The following is a 14,846-nucleotide window of genomic DNA, read 5'->3' on the forward strand; positions in this document are numbered from 1 at the left end:
CCTAATTGTCCTGGCTAGAACCAGCAGTACAATGTTGAATAGAAGTGGTGAGAGGGGACATCCTTGTCTTATTCCTGATCTTAAAGAGTAAACATCTAGTCTTTCACCATTAAGTGTGATATTGGGCTGTTCCCTTCTATTCCTATTTTGTTGGGTGCTTTTATCATGAAATGCTGTTGCACTTTGTCAAGTGCTTTTTCTGCATCGATTGAGATAATCCTGTAATTTCTGCTTTTTGCTCTATTGATATTATATATTACATTAATTGATTTTTGGATGTTAAACCAACCTTGCATTTCTGGGATAAATCTCACTTGGTTATGGAGTATAGTTTTTTTAATATGTTGCTGGATTCCTAATATTTTTGTTAAGGATTGTGGCTTCCATACGTATAAGAGATACTGATCTCTAGTTTTCTTGTGTTATCTTTGTCTTATTTCAGTATCAGGATAATGATGGTCTCATAAAATGAGCTGGGACGTGGTCCCTCCTCTTCTAGTTTTTTGGAAACGTTTGTGAAGAATTGGTATTTATTGATCTTGAAATGTTTGGTAGAATTCAGTGGTGAAGCCACCTGGGCCACTAGTGGGTAGCACATGGGTTTTTTAATGTGAGTAGTATTTTTATTGCTAATTTACTCTTTCTTCTTGAGTCACTTTTGGTAGCTGGTTTCATTTTAGGAATTTGTCCACTTCATTTAAGTTATTTAATTATTTGGGATACAACTGTCATTTTATTTTTTGTTTTCTATGTTTTTCTTGTCTTTTTAAATTCTCTATTCCTCCTTTACTATTTGATTTGCATTAAGTGAATAGTTTCTAATGAAGCATTTAAATTTCTTTAATAGTTTTTCCACTATTTATTTATTTATTTTTCCACTGTATTTTTAAAGATTTTTTTTTTTAAAGTGGTTATTGTAGGGTTTAACCACATAATCCTGACTTATCAGAATCAGCTTCAGAGGGACTTCCCTGGCAGTCCAGTGGTTAAGACTTCGCCTTCCAATGCAGGTTCAACCCCTGGTTGGGGAGCTAAGATCCCACACGCCTTGGGGCCAAAAAACAGAAGCAAAATTGTAACAAACTCAATAAAAACTTTAAAAATGGTTCACACCAAAAATATATATATATTGGACTTCCCTGGTGGCGCAGTGGTTAAGAATCCGCCTGCCAATGCAGGGGACATGGGTTCAAGCCCTGGTCCGGGTAGATCCCACATGCCGTGGAGCAACTAAGCCCATGCACCACAACTACTGAGCCTGCGCTCTAGAGCCCGCAAGCCACAACTACTGAGCCCACGTGCCGCAACTACTGAAGCCTGCATGCCTAGATCCCGTGCTCCACAACAAGAGAAGCCACTGCAATGAGAAGCCCGCGCACCTTAACAAAGAGCAGCCCCCGCTCGCTGCAAGTAGAGAAAGCCCGCGCGCAGCAATGAAAATCAAATGCAGCCAAAAAGTAAATAATTAAACAAATTTTAAAAATATATATATATTAAAAAAAAGAATCAGCTTCAGATTTATACTAGCTTAACTGCAGCGATTATATAGAAATGTTATTCTACATAGTTCTGTTCCCTTCCCCCTTTTTTATAGTATAATTATTGTATACTATATCTATTAAAGTTACAAACCCAGCAATATATTGTTGTAGTTATTACTTTACCATCTGTAATCATTTCCTTAGCCTATTACAGCTTGGTTTTCACCCACCTCCTTTGTACTGTTATTGGCACACCTATTAAACATATATTACGTTTCCATGTTATAGGCCCAACAATATAGTATATACAAATATTATTGTATATTATATACAAATTATTTTATATAATTGCATTTTAAATCAGTTAAAAGGAGGAAAATATACATTTATACTGTCTTTTATAATTATGTTATTACATTTACTGGTGCTCTTTGATTTTTTTCACGCGGATTTGAATTACTATCTGGGGTCACTTGCTTTAGGCCTGAAAAGCTTCCTTTAATATTTCTTGTAAGGTGGGTCTTTAAACAACAAAGTCTCTGTTTTTGTTTATCTGGGAAATTCTTTATTTAACTTTGTTTTTGAAATGTCCTTTTCATTTATATCCAGCTATGTTGGAGATAGGTTTCCTAGTTGACAAGTTTTTTCTTTGAGCACTTTGAATGTTATCCCACTGCCTCTGGCCTCCACAGCTTCTGCTGAGAACTTAGCTGTTAATCTTATTGGGGTTCCCTTATAAGTGTCAAGTCATTTTTCTCTTGTTGCTTTCCAGATTTTCTCCCTGTCCGACTTTCAGCATTTTTACTATGATGTGTCTGTGAACCTCTTTGTGTTTATCCTCCCTGGAGTTCATTGAGCTTCCTGAATATACAGGTTATTGTTTTTCAATTAATTTAGGAAGTTTCAGCCAATTTTTTTGGAATATTTTTTCTCTCTCCTCTCCTCTGGTAGTCCCATTACACATGTTGGTGCACTGAATGATCCTCACATTTCTCTGAGGTTCTGTACATTTTTCTTCATTCTTTTTCTCTCTACTCTTCACCTTACATAATCTCTATCAATCTATCATCAAGTATACTAATTATTTCTTCTGCCTGTTGGAATCTACCTTGAGCCCCTCTAGTGAATTTTTTATTTCAGTCATTGTATTTTCTAATTCCAGAATTTTTTAAATTAATTTATTTAATTTATTTTATTATTTTGGCTGCATTGGGTCTTTGTTGCTGTGCACGGGCTTTCTCTAGTTGTGGTGAGCGGGGGCTACTCTTTGTTGTGGTGTGCAGGCTTCTCATTGCAGTGGCTCCTCTTGTTGCAGAGCATGGGCTCTAAGCACCCGGGCTTCAGGAGTTGTGGCACACGGGCTTAGTTGCTCCACGGCATGTGGGATCTTCCCAGACCAGGGCTTGAACCCATGTCCCCTGCATTGGCAGGCGGATTCTTAACCACTGTGCCACCCGGGAAGCCCCAATTCCAGGATTTTAATTTGGTTCTTTTTATAATTCATATTGCTTTACTGATACTATCTAGTTGATGCAAAAATGTCATTATACCTTCCTTCTTAATCATGCTTTCTTTTAGTTCTGTGAACATACTTACAGCAACTCTAGGGAGTGGTCCCCCCCACCCAACTGGGCTGGTTACTGCTATTTGCTTGTTTATTTGTTTAGTGACTGGCTGGACTATTTTACTGAAATCTATTTCCCCTGTCACAGTGTTGAGGTCTATGATGTTGCTCCTCAGGAAGACATATCTTTGGATTTGCCCAAAGTCACCCAAGATGACAGTGGTCTTAGTAGGACTCTTCCTCTCTTTCCCTGGTCACACCCAACTGTTAAACTCCACTAATTGTGGTATATTATTCTATTATTTTCAACAATGCTCTGGGGCATAACTTGTTCTATAAAGTAATCCAATCAAAAGGTGGCTCTTTTGAGATTAGTGTTTGATATTTGTCCTGACCCCAGGAGGGCTCTTCCCAGCTGTCTTATTCTCTCCAGCAAACTAGCTGGCTTACAAGTCTAGGCTGTATCTTTATTAAATCCACAAATCTCCTCCCAATTGCCTTTCACTAAAACCTCCACAGTTATTGAAAGCACCCTTAGGCATAAATTTCTCCACACTCTACTGCAAATGAAGTCACTACTTTCTGGGAAGAGATTAGGAGCCTGCTTCTCCCTCCAGGCAAAATCTCTGAGCTCTTGATAGAAGTGGGGAGGGGGAGACACACTAGCCTGAGGTCTTCTCAGTTTGCCTCTCCTGGCTGGTACCACCATCTCACAAACTGAGGGTGGGGATAGAGCAAATGGGACCCCAGTACTCTCGGTGGGCCATGCCCAGAGTACAGCTTCCATTCCATAAGTAGGAGCTGGGTGAAGGAAGGAAGCCCCATCTTTCAGCTTCACTCAACCAGGATTTAGCCTCAGCAGCAAGTAGCCTTGGGCAGGAGAAGCCCTAAAGTCATGCTCCTCCTGGGAAGAAAGCTGTCTGACTGGGAGCTAGGGGAAGAGGGAGCCCAGTGTACTGGGTTGCAGCCGTTGTTGAGAGCTGGGAGCAGGGACGGTAGTAGTGGTCTTGCTTCAAATACCACAAACTCTTGGGACTTCCCTGGCAGTCCAGTGGTTAAGACTCCATGCTTCCACTGTAGGGGGCCATGGGTTTGATCCCCGGTCAGGGAACTAAGATCCCTTATGCCTCTCGGCCAAAACAAAAACAAATACCACAAACTCTTGCCTTTCTTACCGAATTATCATAGATTTTCTTGAGTAGCTGTTTCTTCACTTGATGTTTGCCCTTAGGACAATTTCCAGAGGGTTTAAAATTTTTTTTTTTTAATGTTTTACCAGTTTACAGGGAACCAGGTCAGTGGAGTTCCTCACCCTGTCATGCTGGAAGTTGATCCTGTCTAAGGCTGCTTTTGTGCTACCATGGTAGAGCTCAGTTGAGTAGTTGCAACTGAGACCCTAAAGCCGGCAAAGCTGAAAATATTTACTATGTGGGCCTTTACAGAAAAAGTTTGCCAACCCCTGACTTAGGTTACTGCTGCCAATGCTGCTGGTCCACAGGCCACACTTTGAGTAGCAAGGACTTAAACTACTTGAGAGGCAGTACTGTATTGGCTAAGATCTTGAATCAAAACCCCCCCTTCGCCATTTACTAGATATATGGTTTGGGGTACCTACCTCATTGAGTTGTTTTGAGAATTAAGTGTATGAATATCTGGCATTTAGGAAGTATTCAATAAATGATAACTGTTACCATCATGATAGAAACTGTATGGAAAGTTTAAGACACCGTCTCTTTCCTCAAAGTTTTGTTTTGTTTTTTCCCAGAAAATTTAAGCTGTGAAAAAGGGAAACAAGTACTATAGACTTTCCAATAAAACGAGATGCAACTTATAATATCTGGGGTACATAATATCATCTAATAAAGTTTAAACTCTATAGAGCTGGAGCTTAAGCGTGACACTGAAAACTAGAATTCGCTACCACGAATGCTTTCAGACTCTTGCAGTAACAATGAATGAAAACCTTCAGGAAGTGCTTCCAAACCCGAAAGCCCCATTGAAAAAAAGCAACGATTATCTTTAACATGAGGATTTGGGCCTAGATGGCCCCTTCCAGTTCTGGTTGACTCTATCTCTGCCCAGAGCTGATATAAACAGAATCCTGAAGCTTCCACTTCCACTGTCACCGCGGCAAGGGCGTCCGCGTCGGTGTCGGACCAGCACCCGGCCGGATCCCGCCGCGCTCCCCTTCGCCGCAGCCCGTTGCAGCCAGTTACCTCGCAATTGAACTCCATCTCCGCGTCCATGGTGACGATCCGCACTGTGAACGTCTTGGGCTGCTTCCTCTTGAGCGAGCTGAAGCTCATTCGGGAAGCGATGGCCCCGGCCATGGCGCGGGGCTCAGGTTCGGGACCCTCGCGCCCCGAGGCCTGCGCTCTGGACCTTTTAGCCTCCCTGGAGGAGCCTCACAGGCCTCAGGGCCACCATGGTGGCCGGCCGGCCGGCCCGGGAGCTGGCTGAGCGGCGCGGGCCCCCAGCGGCCAGCATGGACCGCGAGGACCCTGCCCCGGGAACCGAAATGGGAGTTGGGGGGCGAACCCTGACGGCCACGGGAAGGGATCGCGATCGGGGACCGACGGGGCGGGCACGGCCCGGCTCTCCGGGACTCGGGCCGGGGACGCTGGTGACGCCCGGGGACGGGGCCCCTAGACGCCGGAGGCCCAGACCCCGCGCGCTTCTCAGCCGCCGAGGGAGGTGTCGGGGCCGCGCTGCAGCCGGGCACGCACGTGCGCGCGTGGCTGTCACCGTCTTCACTCCGCGTGCCCGCGGGAAGCGTCCCCTCCCCGCAGCCCCCGGCCTGCTCCCCGCCCCGCCCTCGGGCCCCCTAGATCACTACACGCGGTGCAACCTAACTCGGCGGCTGCCGCCCCGACGCCGAGGTTGGCTGAGAACCCCGAGGGAGGAGGAACTTTCCCGCTCTGTCCCACCTTCTTCAACAACACTTCACCAATTGGAAGTTCGGATCTAATTGGAGGCGCCGGCCGGGGCTCGGCGTTGAGTGGCTGAGGCGGCAGTCTCTCCGAATGCTTTTGTTCGCAGGGATAAGCCTACTCTAGCAAGACTGGTTGAGGTGGCGGAGCCCGGCTCGCCTTTCCCGGGAAAACACGTAGAGGGTCGTGCCGGGGCGAGAGAGACGGGTCACCCCTGGTACCGCGAGGGATTGCCCTTCGGACCAAGTCTGCGCCGCGTGTGGACCCCCAGGGGATCGTGTTTCGGACACCAGGCGGATAGTCCTGTTTAGCGCTTAATTAATTACATGTGCTGACCTCTGTTTCTCAAACTTTCAAATCACTTGTGGAGGCCGTTTAGGTAGCCGGCACTTTCCCCCCAAGTCCTTCTTCTCTTTAGAAGAAATTCTTATTATTACCGAGGGAGAGGGTAATAATTGTTCCTACGTCATGGGCTTGTTGAGGACTATAAAGCTTTAGAACGGTGGCTGGTCATATTAGGTTGAATCCTATGAAATTGCTCTTTTTGTAGATTTTTTTTTAAAATGAAAGTATTTTGGGGGAATTCCCTGGCGGTCCAGTGGTTAGGACTCCGCACTTTTACAGCGGAGGGCCCGGGTTCAATACCTGGTCGGGGAATTAAGATCCCGCAAGCCACTGCCCGGACCAAAAAAAAAGCATTTTTCATTTTATACTGTGTGATTTCCAATTTATTTCGGATCATATACGTGTACTGTTTATTTTTTTAATGTCATCAAGGGTTATATGGATGTGTGTGTGTGTGTGTGAGAGGTGGGGAAGTATAACTTTGTGTATTAAAAAAAAATCCTATTTTTGAATAACTCTTAATGGTTGAATACCTGAATGGTTGATCAAGAAGCATTCCACGAATAACTATCATTAGCATCACCCCAACCCTACAGGTGAAGAAATAGAAGCTCAGCATGACAGAGCTGGCTATCACCCAACTAGTGAGGGGCAAAGCTGGAACTCAAACCCAGGCCTATCTCACCCAGAGGCTGTTGGTATTACCTCTACTCTGCTCTGCTTCCCTGGTGGTGGCTTCTAAATTGCTCCTCCCTGTTCTGGCCCCAAGACCATGAAATACAGTTTTGGAACACTCAGCAGACACTGTTGATGTAACTATACTAATAGCATAAATTAGCTCTTCTCCGTGGGCCCCGGCGGTGCCCGCAAAGCACCAGCCAGGCCCCAGGAATCATTTGCTGGCACACTCAGCAAGGCTGCCAGGCTGCTGTGGGGGAACTTTATGTCTTGCCTACTGCTAGCAAATTCTCCCCACCAAACTGGTTGTTTAGGGCAGTCTGATTAGCGTGGGAGTGTCTATTTTCATTGCTTCAGTTCTTCCCTGCAGGTGGGAAAACCAGGCTGGATTCTCCTATGGGCTCCCCACAGGGACAACAAATCAGGGCTTTAACCCAGGGCCAAGACTGCTGACAGAAAATAAGTGACTCTGAGAACCCACTGAGGAGTAGCAAGAGGAGGTGGATCAGCAGGGGCTAAAAATGACACTGATGGCCAGTAATAGCTCATTTTTATGGAGGGCTTGCTAGGTGCTAGGCACTGGGCTAATTGGCCAAACATGCTGTTAACATTCCTGGGGGACATCCAGGTAGATGTATGGGTCTGGACCTCAGAAAGGAGGCCAGGGCCAAGAATCAAAATAGACATGATGGAATATTATGCTGGCATTAAAAATGCTGTTCACACAGAATAAATAGAAATGGTAATAGTACATACCAGATAAGGTTTTGAGAAAGAAAAATTCAGATAGGGCTTACTAAGAAAGACCTGGCACACAGACACCAGTTACTGAATATTTGTTACATGAATAAGTGAAGGACATGAGGAAATACTTACAGTCTCAACTATGGGAACAATGTTAATAGGTGCCATATATTAAGTGCTTACCATATACTCTGCAAAGTGCCTGGCATGCTTCTTCTGATCTTTATCAAAACCCTATTTGCTAGGTATATATTCCTTGTTTATACATGGGGAAACTGGATAAGGCTGAAATGAAGTAATTTACCCAAAATCATAATTGGTAGAGTTGCAATTTGCATATAGGACTGTTTTAATCCAGATCTCACCTGATATATTTTGTTTCTTCATTCTTCCAGAAGATCAGAGTTTCTCCAAGTGACATCCTTTCCCTCCAGGGGGGCATTTGGCAATGTCTGGAGTTTTTTTTTGTTTTTTTTTTTTGGTTGTCACAACCAGGGTGTGCCCCTCTCCCCTCTATGGGAAGATGAGGATGTGTGACCTGGTACCTAAGACTTCTGAGGCCATAGCCTTTTTTATTTATTTATTTATTTTTTAAGGCCACACCAGCAGCTTGCTGGATCTTAGTTCCCGACCAGGGATTGAACCCAGGCCTCGGCAGTGAAGGAGTCCTAACCACTGGACTGCAAGGGAATTCCCCTGAGGCCATAGCTAGGATGCTCCAAGGCACTATCCTGAAGCACTGAGCCTGGATGAAAGTAGTTGCAGATAACAGCTCCTACCTGAATAGCCTGGGACTTCCCTGGTGGTCCAGTGGTTAAGAATCCACCTTCCGAAGCAGGGAACATGGGTTCAATCCCTGGTCGGGGAACTAAGATCCCACATGCCACAGAACAACTAAGCCCAGGTGCTGCAACTAGAGAGCCCATGAGCTCTGGAGCCCGCGTGCCACAACTAAGACTCGACGCAGCCATAAATAAATAAATAAATACTTTTTTTTTAAAAAAAAGAACCTACAAGGCCTTAGGAAATCACTGGTGCTCACCCTCTTCCCTTCAGGCCCAGGACTGAAGATTATTGAATTTGCCCAGACTGTCACCTGCAGTGTTGGAAGCAGGCAGATCTGAGTAGGAATTTCTACTTTTCTGTGACCTTGGGCATAACTTAGCTTCTCTGAGCCTCAGTTACCTCATCTGTAAAAATGGGCATAATAATACATGATATGACATGTTTAAGAGTCACTCTTAAATAGGAATTAATATTTATTGAGCACTCTAAGGTGCTGTGTAACCTAAAAAAGTTTTTTTTTTTAAACCATTTCTGGACCTCCGTTTCATCATCACTTAAAATGGGGAGAATAGGAAATGGGATTGCAAATACCAAAGCCTAAGAGCACATATAGATAGAACTTTAACTGGTGCTCATTTTCATATGCATGCATTTGCATTTAATTCTCATGATTAAGTAGATTATTATACTCATTTGACAGTTAAGAAAACAGAGACACCCAAAGCTAAGTTACTGGCCAAAGACCACACAGCCTAATAGAGATACAGCCTGGATCCCAAACCCAGGTCTCTAACCCTGGCCCATGGCCTTCCAAGGACAGCATGCTGCAGGTTGCAGGGGGCCTTGTCTACAGCAGGCACTGAAAAATGACTGTTTTCTGGCCTAAAATTCATGCTCATGCCTAATTCGAAATTTTCTGCTATTTCTTTTTCTTTCTTTTCTTTTTTTGAAGATGTTGGGGGTAGGAGTTTATTAATTAATTTATTTATTTTGGCTGTGTTGGGTCTTCATTTCTGTACAAGGGCTTTCTCTAGTTGTGGCAAGCGGGGCCCACTTCATCGCGGTGTGCGGGCCTCTCACTATCGTGGCCTCTCTTGTTGCGAAACACAGGCTCCAGTCGCGCAGGCTCAGTAGTTGTGGCTCACGGGCCTAGTTGCTCCGCGGCATGTGGGATCCTCCCAGACCAGGGCTCGAACCCGTGTCCCCTGCATCAGCAGGCAGATTCTCAACCACTGTACCACCAGGGAAGCCCAATTTTCTGCTATTTCTGTGCTCCTTACTGTGGCAGATAATTTTGAGTCTCAAGCTGACATTCTGTATTAGTTTCCAAGGCTGCTGTAGCAAAATCACACAAACTGGGTGGCCCAGAACAACAGAAATGTATTGTCTCACAGCTCTGGAGGCTAGAAGTCTGAGATCAAGGTGTCAGCAGGGCCCTGCTCCTTCTGTAACCTGTAGGGGAGGATCTTTTCCTTGACTCTTGTAGCTTCTGGAATCTCCAGATGTTCTCTGGCTTGTGGCTGCATCGCTCCAGTTTTCCCATGGTGTTCTCCCTGTGTCTCTTCACATCCTCTTCCCTCTGTGCATGGCTGTCTATGTGTCTGTTTCCCCTTTTTATAAGGACACCAGTCAGGCTGGGCTAGAGCCCACCCTAATGACTTCATTATAACTTGATGACCTCTGTAAAGACCCTATTTCCAAATAATGTCACATTCTGAGGTGCTGGGCTTAGGACTTCAATATCATTTTTAGGGGACATATATGAGAAAAACACTCCTGTGTTTCTCCTTTACTTTCATACCCACAATACTTCTGACACCAAATGCATGGGTTTTCCACACTAAGCAATTCTCTGGGACACCAGCTGCATGTCGTATAATTTAATCCAATTCTGACACTAACTAGAGTTAGTACAGACCCCACAGGTTAAGGGCTCAGTCCCACGAGACTGCCCCCCACCCTCGCCCCTGGCTTCAGACGCCAATCAGAATTCCAGGTTGTAATCTAAACTTCTGGAGGACTGGTTATAAATCAGGGATCCTGTGACCTCCTCCTTAGGTTTGATAATTTGCTAGAATGGCTTGTAGCACTCAAGGAAACACTTAGGTTAACCGGTTTTTTATTTAATAAAGGGTACAGATGAACAGCCAGATGAAGAGACACGTAGGATGAGGTTTGCAGTGGTCCAGGGAGCAGGAACTTCTGTTCCCATGGAATTGGGGTGCACCACCTTCCAAGCACATGCATGTGTTCACCAACCTGGAAACTCTCTGAACCCCATACTTTTGGGATTTTTATGGAAGCTTCCTCATGTAGGCATGATCCATCATCAACTCAACCTCTAGCCTTTCTTCCCTTCCAGGAGGATGGGGGCTGGTGCTAAAAGCTCCAGGCTTCTAATGATGGTTTAATCTTTCTAGTAACCAGCCCCCGGTCCAGGAGCCCATCAAACATTGCCTCATTAGAGCAAAAGATGCTCCCATCACCCCGGAAATTCCAAGGGATTTAGGAGCTCTGTGTTAGGAACCAGGATCAAAGACCAAATAATTTGAATACACAGGGCTTCTGGTGCTTTTATCACTTAGGAAATTACAAGAGTTTTAGGAGCTCAGGTGCCAGGAACTGGGGTCAGAGACCACATAAAGATTTTCTATTATTTCACAGGACACAATTCAACCTACAACATTCCCCTTCGAGCAGTGGGCTCCAGGAGCCATATTTCTACCAGGATATCTGGGTAGGTCCAGGGAAGTCCCATTTTTTTCAGGAAGGATGCCTTCTGTAAACTTCACAGGATTCAAAACGTTGCATACCAAGACCCATGTTTCCCCATAGGAATGAATGTGAAGGAGGCGATGAAACGCGCTCGCACAGCTCGTAAATCTATAACCATCTTACCATATCTTTGCTTTTGATGCTGCTTCGTGTCTTTGCTGCGTTATCTCTATCCGCTGGCACTCTCCCAAATTTTCTGCACCGCCTGTCACGGAGGTGGTTCAATCTTATTCACGGTGTTCTATCACGTCCAATAGCCGCTCCGAAGTACTGATTTGGGGGCGTGGTTTTCAGCATTGACCTCTCTACTTCGTGAACGATGTTGTTGAATGACGTTGTTATAGCTTTTTAAAGTTGTTTATAATGACAGTGAGTGGCAAAATAACAGCTCAGTAGTCACAAAGAGGCAGTTGCTGGAGTCCAAAGCATGCTAACAACTGTGTGATTTGCTCCATAGTGACACAGAATGTGGTCGTTTTCCGGCTGTAGTGGCGCCGCCTTGTGGCATCAGCGTAAACACAATTTATAATTTGTTCCAACCCAACAGCTGTGAAATCGTTCAGTATTTAACCGGTTAAAATGTTCTCTTTCTCTGGCATTTGTATGATTTCCAGTTTACACATGGGGTGGCACTTTGATCATGTTTTTATGTGGCACTGTGTCAAAGTCACAAAATTCATATACGTATATGATGCATACTACAGAAAAGCTGGAACTTGGCAGTGCGGCTCATGCCCCAGCCGAGACATAAAAGCTTTCTTGTCTTTCCTGTCACTCCTGTTCGGGGTCTCATAGGAACTGGAGGATGCAATTCTCAGAGAGCAGTTGGGCCCGAGCATAAGAGCCCATCAATAAGGAGCAGGTGACACTGCCACAGCTGGATAATTTGTCTCTTTGCTCTTCTGCAGCCCATTTGGTGATGATCTATTTGTCCCAGGGAATAGATGATGGCAGGTTTGTCCATATTTTACACTTATGAACCTGCCTGCTCCTCTTCGCCTGGCTCTGCCCATCTATCTTTGTCCCTGCTCCTCTCATTTCACTTCACAGATTGGGCAGTAGATCTTGGCAATGAGTTATGAAGGTAGATTCCATGAGGGCATCTTTGGGAAACAAGGGAGGGAGAAGAAGAAATGGGTCAGCTCCCTGCAGAGAGGGGAGGATGAACAGGTTCAGGAGAAAGAGATGTCACAGACTCAGTGGTGAGCAGAAAGGGACCTCAGAGAAGAAGGGGAAGGGGAGATCCTAGAACAGAAGACAATGATGCTGGGGAGTCCTGCTCGTAGAAGATGGCTTGAAGAGCTGAGTCCAATCCCAATAATTAAGTTGGGCCTAGTGCAGAACATAATTGTGGTAGCCAGCCTCCAGGAGTCTTGCGTGTAGATATTCACACCCTTGTAATGTCCCCTCCCACACTGAGCAGGGCTGACAGGTGTAACCAATGGGATATTCAGAAATGACAGAGTGTGATTTCCAAGGCCAATTCATAAAAGTCCTTGGGGGACTTCCCTGGCGGTCCAGTGGTTACGACTCCACGCTTCCACTGCAGGGGGCACAGGTTTGATCCCTGTTCGGTGGAACTAAGATCCCACATGCTGCATGGCCTGGCCGAATTAAAAAAAAAAAAAAAAAAGTCCTTGAAGTTTCCACCTTACTCTCTCTTGGATCACTCGCGCTCGGGGAAGCCACCTGCCATGGGGTGAAGACACCCAAGCAGCATCTGGAGAAGCACACGTGGCAAGGAACTGAGGCACCTGGCCAACAACCAGTACTGACTTGCCAGGTGTGTGAGTGGCCCACCTTGGAAGCAGATCCCACAGCCTCCGTCAGGCCTTCAGATGACCACAGCCCAAGACAATATCTTGACTGCAAAATTGTGGGAGACCCTGAGCCAGAAACAGCCCAGCTAATCACTCATTCCTGAATTCCTGACCCATTTGGAACCGTGTGAGATCATAAATGTTTATTGTTTCAAGCTGCTAAATTTGGGGGTAATTTATTCTGCAGTAATTGGAAATGGTCTAATTATATAACTCCTTATTTGCAGAATTGTCATCCAACATCCATCTGGTTACTGCCCAGAATGCATGGTCCATGGGGCAGGGACCTATTCATACCAGGTGCTCAGTTAACGAGCATTGCATGTCACTGAGTGCCATAAAGACAGCCCCCCTGCCCTGCCACTTCAAGCAGGGTAAATGGGGTTAGTTAAGCAAGGAAAAGATTCTGGGGTGGAGTTGATGTGTGTCCCGGGGAGAGGGAAAGGGCCACAATTAGGATAACCATACATCCCAGTTTGCCCAGGATAGAGGGGTTTCCTGGGATAGGGGACATCTAGTGCCCAAACTGGGAAAGTCTGGGGTAAACTGGAATGAGCTGATCACCCTAGCTGGGGTGGGGGTGGAGATCTCGAAGCTGAATTTCCAGTGAGCCAGCCGCACTGGTTCACATGGCCTGGGTATGGAGACTCATCTCCCATCTCTCCTGGTCAGGGGTGAGACCATGCTCCCGGAGGACCTAGTTTGAGCCTCCTATCCCACTCGAATAGGGGGAGATGGGAAGACCATCTTAGAAATGCCTAGACCAGTGTGAGGAGGCTGCAGGTCAGCCCTCCCTTGTTTTCTCCAGCAGAGGTGGCCAGAAACACCAAGAATTTGGTGAGGACTCTCACCCTAGACCAGGAGGGCCAGCCCTTCCCTGTCCTGGCTTGGAAGCCAGGGGTCCTGGCTTCCTGTGGCTCGATTGCCAAATGCCCTACACCACATGGCCAATAAGTTGCTGTGCAGCCTCTGTTGGCACAATCCAGTGACAGGTCACCAAGGCTGCCCACTCCATTGTTAGGAAAGTATTCCTTGTACTGAGAGAGATGCCTTCACATCATCTCCACCCTCTGATGACATTCGATGGTGCTGAACAATCCAAACCCCTTCCTTCCTGGGGGCCCTTTCGCGTACTGTGCACATATTGCCTCCTCTGCCTGAGGCTCTCCTTGCCCTGCTCCCTTCTGGCTGACTCTCCCTGCTTAGCCTTTAAAGCTTAGGTCTAAAATCAGGCCACCTGTGAGGCCCGATCAAGATGGTCACACCCACCTCTACACGCCTGCCACACCTGGTTCCTCCACAGCATGACACCAGTGACACGTTACTTGCTACACCTCCATCTACCCATCAGGGCTTTTCCTGAGTGGCTGTGTCTGGGAACCCTCCAATCATGCTGACTTCCAGAACGAGGAGCTCACTCTTTTTGTCCCTCTGATAAACCCAAGGAGCAACTGGGCCCAGCTGTGTCTTCTTTGTTAACACAGAGAGCAGGCTCCAGGCTCATGGCCCTCTGCCTTAGCTACAAGGTACCGGCGATACTGTTATCTGTTGCAGTATCTGTTGCAAATACTTTTGCATTTATTTTGATGGTTCTGCCTGTGTATAACAGTTGATTTCGGTTTTTATTTATCATGATGATATACAGTATCCTTTTAAAATAAATCATGCAAAGAATACATGTTCATTGTAGCAACTTTAGAAAACACAAGAAAAAAAAATCATA

General features: G+C 45.8%; 1 protein-coding gene across 4 annotated transcripts in view; it reads right to left on the minus strand.

Moving 5' to 3' along the window:
* The window catches only part of NF2 (NF2, moesin-ezrin-radixin like (MERLIN) tumor suppressor), a gene marked incomplete at its 3' end in the record, with an annotated part of 79,347 nt that extends 73,514 nt beyond the window's left edge, over positions 1-5,833 (minus strand). For all 4 annotated transcript variants that reach the window (XM_079942814.1, XM_079942811.1, XM_079942812.1 and 1 more), the window contains exon 1: positions 5,262-5,833. In XM_079942814.1, the coding sequence (XP_079798940.1) occupies positions 5,262-5,375 (114 nt within the window). In that variant the 5' untranslated portion in view covers positions 5,376-5,833. The remainder of the gene's footprint in view (positions 1-5,261) is intronic.
* Between the last annotated feature and the right edge of the window lie 9,013 nt (positions 5,834-14,846).

This window comes from Stenella coeruleoalba (genome assembly GCF_951394435.1).
Source record: "Stenella coeruleoalba genome assembly, chromosome: 14".
In the NCBI taxonomy this organism is placed as follows: domain Eukaryota; kingdom Metazoa; phylum Chordata; class Mammalia; order Artiodactyla; family Delphinidae; genus Stenella; species Stenella coeruleoalba.